The sequence below is a fragment of the Protopterus annectens genome, chromosome 1.part0 (assembly GCF_019279795.1).
Source record: "Protopterus annectens isolate FY-2018-M chromosome 1.part0, PAN1.0, whole genome shotgun sequence".
Lineage (NCBI taxonomy): Eukaryota > Metazoa > Chordata > Ceratodontiformes > Protopteridae > Protopterus > Protopterus annectens.
In genome coordinates this window covers 599,436,092-599,450,871 of record NC_056725.1, presented here as the reverse complement: position 1 = coordinate 599,450,871, position 14,780 = coordinate 599,436,092, and the positions used below count along the sequence as shown (strand labels likewise).

Here is a 14,780-nt window from a genome sequence, read left to right as displayed (position 1 = left end):
AACAAGGAGGAACCAGATCTTACCCCCCTTGTGTTAAGAACCCCTCAGAGTGTGGCAGTGGGCGATCTCATCCAACCATTTTCTGATAGCAACACACATTCTGGGGAAGACCAAAGTGATGGCATCAAATTGAGCAGGCCCGTTCTACTACCTCACGAGTGGTCTGTCTACATGAATGTGGCAGAAATGATTTTTCGCCAGTGGAGCAAGCCTTGCTGAGATCTCTTTGCATCTTCCCTAAACAAATGCAGCAGCTCTGCTGTAGTCCCCCCACATGAGGAATCCCCAAGGGATGCTCTACTTCACGATTGGCCCCTTGGTCTCCTCTATGCATATCCTTCAATTCCCTTGATCCCCAAATTTCTGCCGAAAGCTATCTGGTTGAAGAGCAAAGTTGTTCTCATTGCACCTTACTGGCCTCGACAGATTTGGTTCCCTTTTCTTTGGCCTCATCTGATTTAACCCACCTTGGATTCTGAATCTGATTCTGAACTTCCTGTCTCACAGAACAGTTATGATTCACCCAGACATGTCAAACCTAAAACTGACAGTGTGGTTTCTCCACTTCCTTTAATAACCAGACAACCTATGCTCTTGTCCCCTGTCTGTTATATATTTGTATCTTCCCATAAAGCTTCTACAAGAAAACTTTACAGAAGTAAATGGAAGAGGTTTGTTCTTTGGGCCCGTCAAACATATTGACCTCTTTTCATCAATTTTTGGCAACAGTTTCCAATGAAGGAGCTAGCTCCTCAACCATTAGATTTCGGTTAGCAGCCATCTCTAATTTTCACATTGGATTTGAGAACTCCGCCCTGGCTTCATCTAAATTTTGTAAGGCTTTCTTGAGAGGTGCCCTTGTTTTGAGACCTCCTTACAAAGATCCAACTCCTCCATGAGACTTATTTTTGGTACTACAGGCCTTGATTCATTGCCCTTTTGAAACAGCAGCAAAATGGGATCTAAAGTTTCTTTACCCGGAAGACTATCTTTTTGGTACCCATCACCTCTGCTAGAAGGATTTCAGAACTTCAGGCATTGTCTTGTAAACCTCCTTACGTGATTTTTCATAGGGATTAGAGTGACATTACAAACCAAGTCTCCTTTCCTTCCTATGGTGGTGTCAGAATCTAACATCAGATGGTCCTTTAATCTGCCAGTTTTCTTTCCTAAATTTGCAAACAAAGGTGAATATATTTTGCACGTATTGGATGTTCACAGACATTTGCATGTTTACTTGTATAAAACAAAAGAAATTAGAAAAACGGAAAAATTTGTCTCCTTTGCAGATTCTAAATTGGATAAATCAGTTGCAAAAGTAACTTTAGCTAGATGGCTGATGGATTGTATATCATTTGTCTACAACAAGCTGGATCTGTCCTTATCAAAACCTTTAATGTCTTTTCAACTAGGTCTGTGGGAATGTCTTCAGTGTTTCTGTCTAGACTGCAGTTGCATATCTATCGGACATCTACATTTATGGTAGGTACAAAACTGTACTTTTCTGTCTAGGGCTTCCATGGATGACATATGTGCGGCTGCAGCTTGGGTCAATCCTCATACTTTTATTACTCATTACAAATTGGACCTGGTCTTGAGGGGAAGAGCAGCTTTTGGCTCAACTCTGCTCAGGTATATCCTTCCACCCGGAGTTTTGGGTAGCTGGTGACTCTGTCCCAACTGTTGAGGAATGAATGACAGTTGACAGCATCAGGTAAAGAAGTTATGTACTCACCATAGCATTCTATCTGTGTTGTCCATTTTCATTCATCCTCATCTCCCCGCCCACCAACCCCCAACCTTTTTAACAATTGATTTCTGGAAGAACGAGAACTTTTAAGGACACCACTGATCCTTATATTGATCTCCAGACAATGGCTTCTTCTACCCAGGGATATTATGATATTTTCTTACATTATGTAAACCAGCAAACAAGATCTGAGGTATGTTTGGGATTGGTACAGTATGGGTAAGGGAGGAGCTCAAATGCTTTTTAGTGGGCACAAGCTAAAGTAATGGCCAAGTCAGATCTGAGAGTCTGAACCGAACCAAACTATTGAGGAAGAATGAAAATGGACAGCACAGATGGAATGTTATGATGAGTACATAACTTATTTTTCTGCTGGGGGGGCGGGTTAGGAGCTTCTGTTGCTTGTTTCGCAAATGTTTTTTGGTGAACATCTACTCTGTGGTCATTCAGCCATCACTGCATACCTTACTTAGCATTGTGTTTTGAGTCTCATTCTACACTGGGAGAGTCTTTTGCTAAGGCTATGTTGCAAGGTGTTTTGCACTGGGGCATTTTAGTATTTCAAGTTTCTTCTGCCACTTTGGTGATGCTTTTTGGTATTATTTCTAAGTGTTCAACCCACTGCATAGCCCCTTAGAGTATGATATAAAGATGTTTGGGTGTTTACAAGGTAACCGCTACTCCTCTTCTGTCTGCCATGTATGTGTGTGTGTGTGTGTGTGTGTGTGTGTGTGGGGGGAACTATGGTTTTATAGCATCGGAACATTCTGTATGCATATTCCCAAGTTTATGATGTTATTACTCCATGAGTTGCTGTGTTGTCTTGCAGGTATACCCCCTTTGTTCAAAATGGTTGAATGTCTGGGCAGCACATAAAGCCTAAAGGGGCATGCACTTCTAAAATGCGTGTGCTCAAGATTTATAGAAAAGCTATGAGCAAAGATAGTAGAGAATGTAATTGAGCGCTTCACCCTTCCAGCCGCTTTGTGGGTTTCTTGCTTCTCTTTACATTTTTTTTGTAAATATTTATCTTTGTAGTATCCAGATTACGTTTTACACCTTCTTTTTACATATACATCTTTTTTTTAGTGTCTGTCCATCTTGTTTTGACAATTTACAAGCAATACCTTTTAATGTATTGGCTGCTATGAAGGAGACAACTGTTAACTTTAACCAGAGGTGTCATTTAGATGGTTATTCTCACAAATGCAGTAATTTCATACAACATGCTTGTATGACCACACAATTAACTTTTTGCAGTCTAAATTAAACCTTCTTTGCAGACTTGATTCAGAGGAGCTGATAGTTTTCTGTTTAATACAACATCAAAGGCAACCTAAAGTATAGCTATTTGGACTTGCAATGCACGCCTTTTAATCTCATGATAGATCTGCTGGATTCCTTAATCAATCTAGTAAAGAACAAAAAAAATGGACAGAGGACACTCCCAACAAAAATCCAATCCAGTAATTTAGTAGTTTAATAAAGTAAAGTTAGCGCTTTCGTACAGGTCAATGCCTGTACTTCTTCAGACAAAAGACACTATTAACAAAATCACTTAAATACCTTCCCTCAACAGGTAACCACACCTACCAAAAATCACATGATCGCTTAATAACAAACTTTGTAAATATATGAACTTGTAAAATAATCTTTTAAAATGATGCAAGTAAGAAACATATATAAAATATGTCAAAAAATGATAAAAATCTCATCTTATAGACACAACATATACTATTACATACGTTTATACAAATATATGAATGTGTGTATAAATAAACCCTAAGAATCAATAAGCTTGCAACTAATGAATCACATAACAAATGTGTGCATGTATCGAACATTCCTTAATTTCAAAATACAAGCTATGGAGCACACATCATTGATGCCTGGATGTCTGAAGGCATCACACCTGAGTTGCCATAAAAGCTCACACCTTTCCAACCATAGTGGAATGGGGCCACCCCTAATGGACCCGTTAACTTGTTCTGTAACCCTAAAATCAAAGATTTGGTCTGGGTGGTTATGTGTTTTGCAAGGGCATTCTCAACCTTCTTATTTTTAATGGCATATATGTGTTCATACAACCTGTCCCTGAGTCTTCTATCTGTCTTTCCAGTATAGAAGAAGGGGCAAACTTTACACTTGGCCAGGTATAATATACTTCTTGAATTGCAATTAAACCTGCCATTAGATGAAAATCTATGATCCCTGACTGTGAAAAAGCAACCAGTGTTAATGAACCTACAATAAGGGCAAGCCTCACATCGAAACATTCCATTTACCCTTGAATTGGTTACTTTTTTGGCTTTTAACAAAGATTTCAAATTTTGTCCCCTTTTGAAAATCTTATCTGCACCCTCCTGGCTCTCAGCAGTGGGGTGGGATTTCATCTGTCACCAGTCTGGATGAGGGAACCATTCATGATACAGAGACGTCCGAACGGCATGACGCATCTCGCCACAATCCAGCCGTTGAGCAAGCTAGCACTTCAACAGCAGCAGAAGGCCCCCGCCGCAATGAGAGGTTGCAAAATAATAAAAATAATTTTAATGCTACCAATTCAACTAATAATGGTCCTCATTTATGCTCTGAACGACTAGACAGTGTACAGAATTTTCGGAGGGACTCCCAACAATGTCCAGAGGAGTCCAACACACCAAAACAACAAGAAGAGGAACCGGAGGAACCGATGACAAGCACGATGATAATTAACAGACCATCAACATCCTTTGGTGAGTGTTTGGACACTTATTTGGGCAATAACTCATTCACTGAAGTTTGTGGACAAGGCTGTAACTTGAATATTGTTTTTAACAGTACTAATGATTTTAAAGTATTTAACTATTCCACTTTTTTTGCCAGTACTGATTTGGCTGATGTGTTGGCAAGGGGCTTAACTTTTGTACCTTCCAGGAGCATTGACTTGGCAAAAACTATAATAGATTTGAAGTTGTTTTCGAGGAAACTCAGTTTAAAATTAGTCTTGAGCATGCACCATGATAATGTTCAACCAGTAAGGAATATGTTTCAAGTAAACAGTACCTTTAATCCTATGTTACATCCTACTTTAATGGCATTTGAGCGTATTTGTAAGTTTGACTTAAGAAATTTGGGACTATTCAGGAATGGCCCAGATGGCAACAATTTAAGTAGTGATGAAAGAATGTTAACAGATTTGATTAACAGTAACTTGAGGATATCACAACCAGACAAGGCTGCAGGTATTACCATTATGGATAATAATTTGTATAAGGATAAAATGATTTTACTCTTGGAATACTGCCCATCACAAGCTTGTTTCTTTGAATGAACTTCACGGTGCATATAGAAAAATCAGGGGATTCCTAAATGATTTATTTATTGAAGCACGCATTTCGCTTGACATTTTCAACTTTGTTACTGTTCCAGCACCACAAATTCCTGTCATTTTTGGAATCCCCAAGATATATAAAGACTTGTACAACCCTCCCTTACTTCTGATAGTCAACGGATGTAATTCTATCACATATCCCATGGCTAAGTTTGTTGATAGCATACTTCAACGTTTCTTGGTGAATGAACCCCAGGTATGCAAAGACTCTTGGTCTTTTTTTGGCCAATGTGAATGAACTGATATTTATGGAAAACTATAATTTTGCCATTGTGGATGTGAAAGATTTATACACGGTGATCCCACATGACCTTGGTATTGACTGGGTTAGTCAGTTACTTGTAGGCAAAGGTATTGACAACGATGAGTTATAATTGGTTCAGGAATTCCTAGACCTAATGCTCAAACTTTTTTCTTTGATGATTCCTACTATGTGCAAACAAAAGGTGTTTCTATGGGATCACCGTGTGGTGCCAGCATCTCTAATCTTGTGATAGTCTTTTGGGAGAGAGAGTATATGTTGAAGAATAACCCTTTCTCAGATTTTATTCACTTCTACACCCGTTACCTGGATGATATTTTCATCATCTTTATAGTAATGACACAGAACTAACACCACAGAGTTCCTAAGATTTATTAGTGATTTCCAGAGAGAAAGCATTTCTTATTTGGATATACGTTTGAGTAAGGACCATACTAGACAGTGTTATGTTGCCACTATTTTTAGGAAGGAAACTTACTCCAATTCCTTCCAAGCAGCTAGAATGGTTACAGATTTTGATAAGTTTCTAGTGGAATGTCAACTTTTAAAGGACATGTTTTTGAAGAGTGGTTACCCACAGGTATTATTGGATGATACATTAAATGAAGTAACCTTTAAAAGTTCTTCTTTTTTTTCAAAGCAATCTTGAATGATTCCCGAATAGACCAGGTAGTGATTGAGAACACAATTTGTGATAGAACTAATTGCTTACACACAAATTCTACTATGGACTTCACTTCGTCCTTCATCACCCTCTTTAGTAATGAGACCCTTCTTTTAAAACGTATCTTGTATAAAAATTGGGATCTGTTTACAGAGGATGAGAATGTGAGAAATAATTTACCCACGAAACCGGTAGTTATTTTCAAAAGAGGACAAAATTTGAAATCTTTGTTAGAAAACAAAAAAGTAACAAATTCAAGGGTAAATGGAATGTTTCGATGTGAGGCTTGCCCTTATTGTAGGTTCATTAACACTGGTTGCTTTTTCACAGTCAGGGATCATAGATTTTCATCTAATGGCAGGTTTAATTGCAGTTCAAGAAGTATAGTGTACCTGGCCAAGTGTAAAGTTTGTCCCGTCTTCTATGTTAGAAAGACTGATAGAAGACTCTGGGACAGGTTGTATGAACACATATATGCCATTAAAATTAAGAAGGTTGAGAATGCCCTTGCAAGGCACATAATTAACCACCCGGACCAAACCTTTGATTTTAGGGTTATAGAACAAGTTAACAGGTCCATTAGGGGTGGCCCCATTCCATTATGGTTGGAAAGGTGTGAGCTTTTATGGCAACTCAGGTGTGATGCCTTCAGACATCCAGGCATCAATGATGTGTGCTCCATAGCTTGTATTTTGAAATTAAGGAGTTTAATTAGATAAGAATTTTTGATACACATTTTTTATGTGATTCATTAGTTGCAAGCTTATTGATTCTTAGGGTTTATTTATATACATATTCATATATTTGTATAAATGTATGTAATAGTATATGTTGTGTCCATAAGATGAGAATTTTATCATTATTTTTTGACATATTTTAGATATGTTTAATGAGAATTTTTGCTGCCAGTTTCTTACTTGTATCATTTTAAAAGATCCTTTTACAAGTTCATATATTTAAATTTATAAAGTTCGTTATTAATTGATCACATGTATTAAACTACTGAATTACTGGATTGGATTTTTGTTGGAGTGTCCTCTGTCCAGTGCTTTTTTGTTTTTTTACTAGCTGGATTCCTTAATCAAGTTAATTTTAATTTCATTGTAATTGTGTGTGTGTGTGTGTGTGTGTGTGTGTGTGTGTGTGTGTGTGTGTGTGTGTGTGTGTGTGTGTGTGTCTATATAGAGATATATAGGGTTTATAGTGAATCAGCGAACGCTTAAAAAGCGAACGCAGATTCATCGACCCTATTTGAGCAAACGCTGACAATGCTGAACACCCAGAACAGCAATTTTTTTTTCTCAGGGAAAAAAATTGCTGGGACGGTTTCGGGAGTTTGCCATTTCCTCCACTGTGGTATGATCTTGGAGTTGGTATATTTAAGTGGGGGGGGGGGCAGAGCCCCCCACGTTAAATACTGTTTTAAGGTTTTTTTGTGGTGGAACAGTGATTTATTTATTTATTTATTTTCCCCTGGGGGAAAAAATCTCTGTTCCGAGTTTGTCAGTGTTCCATGAACTAGGGTCGATGAGTCAGCGTTCGCTGATTTAATGTAGACCCTATATATAGACACACACACACAGTGGACATAAAAAGTGTATACACTCCTGTTAAAATGCCAGGTTTTTGTGATATAAAAAAATGAGAACACAATAAATCATTTCAAAACTTTTCTCACCATTAATGTAGCCTATAGTCAAATGTTAGGGGAAAAAGTATTAAAAACATATAATACGCTGGTTGCATAAGTGTGCACACCCTTAAACTAATACTTTGTTGTGTGTTCGCACCCTTAAACTAATATTTTGTTGAAGGACCTTTTGAATTACAGTATTCTTGGGTACACACATGCCATCAATTAAAGAGACTCTGACTAACCCCAAGTAAAGTTCAGTTGTCCTAGTAGGATTTTCCTGACATGTACTCAGTTGCCTGCATCAGCAAAAGCCATGGTTCGCAGAGAGCTTACAAAGCATCAAAGGGATCTCATTGTTGAAAGGTGTCGGTCAGGCGAAGGGTACAAAAAAATTTCCAGAACATTGGATATAACCTGGAACACAGTGATGATGGTCATCAAAAAGTGGAGAAAATATGGGACAACATTGACATTGCAAAGAACTGGACAACCCTCTAAAATTGATGAAAAGACAAATACGAAAACTAGTCAGGGAGGCTGCTAAGAGACCTACAGCAGCACTGAAGGAGCTGCAGAAATTTCTGGCAAGTACTGGTTGTGTACTAATTTGACAACAATCTCCCGTATTCTCCGTATGTCTGGACTATAGGGTATGGTTGCAAGACGGAAGCCTTTTTTTACACAGAAAAACATCCAGGCCCAGCTAAAATTTGCAAAACAATACATCAGGTCTCCCAAAAGCATGTGGGAACATGTGTTATGGTCTGATGAGACCAAGGTTGAACTTTTTGGCCACAATTCCAAAAGGTACGTTTGGCGCAAAAACAACACTTTGCATCACTAAAAGAACACCATCCCCATGGTGAAGCATTGTGGTGGCAGCATCTTGCTTTGAGGTTGCTTTTTTTCATCTGGAATTGGGGCTTTAGTCAAGGTGGAGGGAATTATGAAGAGTTCCAAATACCAGTCACTTGAGGCCCAAAACCTTCAGGCATCTGCTAGAAAGCTGAAGATGAAGAGGAATTTCATCTTTCAGCACGACAGTGATCCCAAGTATACATCCAAATCAACAAAGGAATGGCTTCACCAGAAGAAAATTAAAGTTTTGGAATGGCCCAAACCTGAATCCAATAGGAAATCTGTGGGGTGACCTGAAGAGGACTGTGCACAAGAGATGCCCTCACAATCTGACAGATTTGGAGCGCTTTTGCAAGGAAGAGTGGCAAATATTGCCAAGTCAAGATGTGCCATGCTGATAGATTCCTACCCAAGAAGACTGAATGCTGTAATTAAATCAAAAGGTGCTTCAACAAAGTATTAGTTTAAGGGTGTACACACTTATGCGACCAGCTTATTGTACATTTTTTTTATTTTTTATAGTTTTCCCCTAACAGATTTGCTTGTTTTTCAATTGAATTGTACAAATTATAGGTCACATTAAAGCTGGAAAAAGTTTTCAATCGATTTATTGTGGTGTCATTTTTTTTATATCACAAAAACACCTGGCATTTTAACAGGGGTGTGTACACTTTTTATATTGTGTGTGTGTGTGTGTGTGTGTGTGTGTGTGTGTGTGTGTGTGTGTGTGTGTGTGTGTGTGTGTGTGTGTGCGTACATACTATCAACAAAAATTCTATTGACCATTGTGATTTAGTACAGCTCCAAATTTTTATAACATTTTGATAGCATTAACATGTTTTTATTCATATTCCACCCCTTAAGTTTTCAAGTTCAGTTTTGAATTGATCCAAATCAGAACATGACTAGAAAGTGTGGCCCTATGAACAAATTTTTCCATTATAAACGTTTGCAATGGGTAAACCTTTTTCTCAGTCTTAAACATTTCCAAGCTAGAATTCGGATCTTAACAGTCTTGGCGGCATATCTTGGTTATTGATATGCCATGTCACTCCCATCTACTACTACATCTATTTCACTAACCTGTAAAGCTTCAGTCAGGAATGGAAATCAAACCAGAAGTAGATAAGAATCAGGCACCAACTGAATGTGCCAAAAAACAAAAGAAAATATAACGTGAAGGACCAGATGAGAAGACAAGAAATGTGGAAAAAACATAAATATATTTGCAAGTATAGAAAACTTCTGGAAGAACCTCATGGTGATCAGGAGCAAACACAGGAATGGTTAAGGAGAGGCAAATTTAAACCAACAGATGGAAGGGCTGTGTACATGCTGGTTTATAAAGTAAATTGAACATGTGGGAGAAACATACAAATGTAGGTTTTGTAAAACTGAATTGGAAACAGTCGCACACCTTGTTGCGACATACTCCTGGCAGAAGGACTGTATACTGAAAGTCATAATAATGTGGCAAGGTTGTTGCACCTAGGATTGTGCAAACATTATGGTATTGAAGTGGCTGAAAAACACTGGAAACATGAGCCACAAAGCATCATAGAAAATGATGAAGTTTATATCACATGGGATCACCCATTACCAACAGTTCAAAAGATAGATGGTAGAAAACCAGATATAATGGTCCAAGAAAAGAAGACAAGAGTAGCATTGCTCATTGAAATCGCCACACCCAGTGACTACAGTGTCCTGCATACAGAGCGACACAAAGTCATAAAATATCAGAATCTGCAGGCAGAAACGAGAGCAATGTGGAAGAAAGATACCCAGACATTTCCAATTTTAGTAAGAGCTACATATCTTATAAAAAGAATTTACAATCGTATTTAGATATGTTACCAATCCATGTAACCACGTACGAATTGCAGAAGGAGTCATTACTGGGCACATTGTGGGTGTTGCAAAGAGCACTTTTGGCTAGTGACATCAAAGATTGAAACAATACCAATTTCATGAACTTTAATTGTACTTTGACTTAGGAATGGGGTCCATTTCTGTCATGGTATTAGAAACCCAAAAGACTTGGAGAAATTAAAAAAAAAGATAAATAAAACTTTCGATGCTTTATATGCATGACTGATTAATCTTTTTTAAGTACTGGGGATTCACCTCTTGCCTGTTGTATGTAATCTTCCACTAATTGCAGTGAAGTATCTAGTAATTCTGTCAGACTGAAAGAGCTAGTTAAATCATTTCTTAAAAGTATGACAAGTCGTACATTTGCAGGATCTGTAGTTATGTACCCTTGGTTGAATCCATTTTTAATTGCTCCCAGTAAATTGGTTGTATTTTCTTCATCCAGTTTCTTAAATATGTCTATCTCTGAACAGCTGTTGTATTATATCAGTAGGTTAAAGCCATGTTGACCAAGAATTAGGTGTCAGTCTTTCTAATATAGTCTGTATTGTTAATGTAGTGTGCTTTATCACATAGGGAGGATCTATTCATCTGATGTAACATGCCCTTAAGGAATGTCTTTCAGAACTACTGACATTGTCAGTCGTGAAGTCTACAACTTTTTCTCCCACTTAACCGTGTATTGACACGTAAGCATTAGATACACTAGTTTAAACTGTAGCTACATAGTCTAATTTTGGATATGGAGTATTTAAACCTTTCTCATTCTTTAGCAGTTCTGTGAAACTTGCACCTTTACTCCATCCCATATGTTGTGCTACATCATGTTTTTTAACTACCTTCAAAAATATTATTGGGGTATCTCCTGGGAATACTTGAAAAGCAAATGGTAAAAAGGAAGGTTTCACCAGTTGCACAGCATGCGTCACATGATCCAGTTACAATCTTAAACCTCTTCTAACTACAATATTTCCTCTTTAACCTCCTCTTCAGCTTATCATAAGTCCTGTTAATGAAGCCTTCTAGGCTATGTCCTAACCAGATATGTAACTATGTTTTGTCTACTATAAGTAATAGTATTTTACTGCAAAGTCTAGGAGGAGCTGAAAGTAATAGCTAATGGTTTTCTTTTGTGTTGGTCTTTATAGCCCGTAAAACTCACACTAGTCCAGTACCTGAAATAGTCTATTAGTGTCATTGTCTTGATTCATCAAGTATATCAAGACAAGTCTTTCACTGTTTTTGATTGATATTGTAATTACTGATAAATTAGTATGTTTATACAACAGTCTTTACTTTCTTTTGGATTTTGATAACCTCTGAAGGCTGTTGATGCAGTGGGCTGGCTTTTAATATGTCAATCCTGAAGTCCGTCGCATTAATCCAGATGTTATCATCATCTGAAAACAGTACTAGTTTAACACACTTATTAAAGTTAAGCAGTATAGCTCTGATTTTGTTAAATTTATTAAAAGAAATGTAGCCAAAAGTTTTTACATTGTGAGTTAATGTTTATTTAGTTTTTCTGACAGCATTATGAAAGTAAATTTCTGTTTTTGTTGGCTCTGAATTTGGCATGTGATAATGTAGTTAATTGATGCAGGAAGTAATTTTGCTGCCTCAGCTGTCAGTTTATGTGCTTCTGGCAGTCTGGCTGTTACTGCAGTTTATTGTCCACAAGCATGATGATGAAGTTAATGAGATTGATTTTATTAGACTGCACTTTAACTCTTACAGCAGCACACTATTTAACATCACATGGAGTTGTACACCAACCACCCAGACAGAGTTGCTGGAGTTTGTAATCTGACAGCTAGCACTTCTGTTTTGGTTGCTTTGTCATCCTAAGGTAATGCTGATTGCACTGTGAGATCCGTGTTTCATTTATTTATTTATTTTTTTTACGTGACCATTTTCTTTTTCCATTTCCTAACTTAGCTTTAGAAATGTTGGTGGCCGTGATGTCATATCCAAACATGGAGTTGTACTGGGCAGGATGGTGTGTGTGTGTCTGTCTGTGTCTGTGTGTGTGTGTGTCCCTATTTTGAGCGGACTGCTTTTTTATGTGACAACCTTGGCTGGAATACATGGTCACTATATTAATCTTATCTGTCTTGGGAGTTGTGAATTTATCTTAATGAGCTTTAACTGTAATCTTTCCCAGAGATCAGTCTGTGGACAGAAACAGTTGAAGGACTGTCTTGAGTTTAGATTACATGCAAGATTTTAAGACTACCTTGTCTTTGTGAAAATGTTGATTTGTAATCTTGAGTTTTCTTTTGTTTTACAGTGGATGAGTATATTGCGATAGCAAAAGAAAAACATGGCTACAATGTAGAACAGGTGAGTTCTTTCCGTTTTCTTCCAATGCTCAGAGGATGAGGCAGGAATTTATTTTTGGACTTTATGAATCAGTTTGCAGTATGCTGGTCTTTGAAGAAATGCCCACTGCCAAAAGAGGTGATACAACATTAATGGATCCTAGACCTAAATTTTGCATTGAAGTATGGACTCCATTCCTAAGAGCTGTCTATCTTGTAAAATAGGAAGACATTCTGATTTGTGTTGTAACAAAAAAGTAGACATACGTTCTTATTGCAGTGTAACCTTTTTACTTGATAGGGTATGCATTCTGGATTGCAGAGTAGTAGATGCATTGGATGTAATTTTAGTCTTACTATTTGCTGGGTGTAGTTCATCACTGGGATTACCTCTGTAGTTATATTCCTTATTCCAGTATTTGCCAGAAGGCAGAATGTCTGACTAATTTCCAGATGGACCTGCAGAGCTTTCTTCAGATGCCCCTTTGACTGTAGTTTCAATGTACACTGAACATCATTCCAATGCTTGTCAAAGCCTTTTTTGCCATGAGGAGTATTTGGGTGTTCTTATTTATTTGTTCTCTCTAAAATTGCTTCAGAGTAGCAAAGAAATCACTTCAGGACGTTTTTTTTTTCTGTTGGTTTTGATCTGAATAAATTATGGTGGTTGTTACCTGATTGGAATTGCTACATTTGTGGGATCTATACTGTCCTCAGAAAAAGTCCCAAATAAGTGTGCAAACCGAAAGTAGATTTGATCCAAGGACTTTATTACAGTGCCTTTTGTTGTCTAATAGAAGATCACAGTATCTTCCTGTGAGCACTTCTTGATCTTTTCAAAAAAAAAAAAATTACTCAGCAGTGCCAGGAGTTTAAAGACTTGCCTGCCCCAGAAAAAAGTAGGCTTCTAAGTACAAATGCACTATTCTGTAGGTGAACATGCATCCAGAAAAAAAAGACTAGGAAAATGAAAACTTCAGAAGTTTAATGTTTAATAGTATACATCTCGGTAGCAGGGGGAGAGTCATTTAGGGACTTGTCACTAGAAGAGCCAGGCAGGGAGGTGGTGGAGCTAATGGGGCATGGCCCGCTTACTTCTTCCAGTGGGGTATGCACACTTGGAGGCACTTGAAGTGGTTCAGTTTTCCTGGTGGTGGTTGGGGAAACTATCACTCATGGTCTTGGGGGGGGGGCAGGGCTTCTTGGAAAAATATATCCATTGTGGAAGCAACGGCACACCTCTGCGACTGGCCCATTGCACATCCCCTCCCCTGCATTTTTCTAGGTATATGACAGTGCTATGTCATGAAAAGCAAAACAAAAAACTTATGAATTAGGTCAGGGTTAGCCACCACATAAGGACTTTAAGAAATAATTTTGGAAGCTTGCAAAGAAAATATCAGAATGCAGTTTCTTTTTCAGGTATAGCTAAGCAACCTGGTCATGCCAAAGCACTCATTTTACATTACTGATATTTGGTTCCTGCTTTAAATAATTGGTGCTGCTACATACTGTCCTAAGTACACTTCAGTTTTCTGAGTGTGCTTTTACTGTATAGAAACTCATCTGTTTTTACTGTATCTTTATCTATGCTTGTCCTTGGTGAACTCTTCTCTGTTTATATCTTTCCAAATCTTCTTAGAACTGTGTCTCACTGTTTGTCTTATGTATGTTTCATTACTGTCAGTGCTTAGAACTCTAATTACCTAACTCTAGTTAGCTGAGTATTTGATATTTTTATCTCTTAGTACAGCGTCTTTCTACTTGGATGTATCATTCCTCTGAATGCTTAGAGTTTAAGCTGCAATCACTATATATCTGAGAATATGTATGACCATTGTTACTGTTATTTCTGTCTCAAGTTTGTATACCATCTAGCCCTAGTCATACTTGAGTTTTCAGACCAGTGGTACTTACCCAGTTAACAAAGCATAAATAATGGACCCACCTGGTCAAACCTCCCCCTAGTAATTGGGAACAAGTAGGGTGATTGGCCAGGAGGTTGCTTATGACATACAGTTGTTGAGGACAAAATGTGGGC

General features: G+C 37.8%; 1 protein-coding gene across 4 annotated transcripts in view; it reads left to right on the top strand.

Annotated features, from left to right (window-relative positions):
- Window positions 1–14,780, top strand: part of RCOR3 (REST corepressor 3) — a 1,455,897-nt gene that overhangs the window by 269,202 nt on the left and 1,171,915 nt on the right. For all 4 annotated transcript variants that reach the window (XM_044061710.1, XM_044061718.1, XM_044061701.1 and 1 more), the window contains exon 4: window positions 12,709–12,761. In XM_044061710.1, the coding sequence (XP_043917645.1) occupies window positions 12,709–12,761 (53 nt within the window). The remainder of the gene's footprint in view (window positions 1–12,708; window positions 12,762–14,780) is intronic.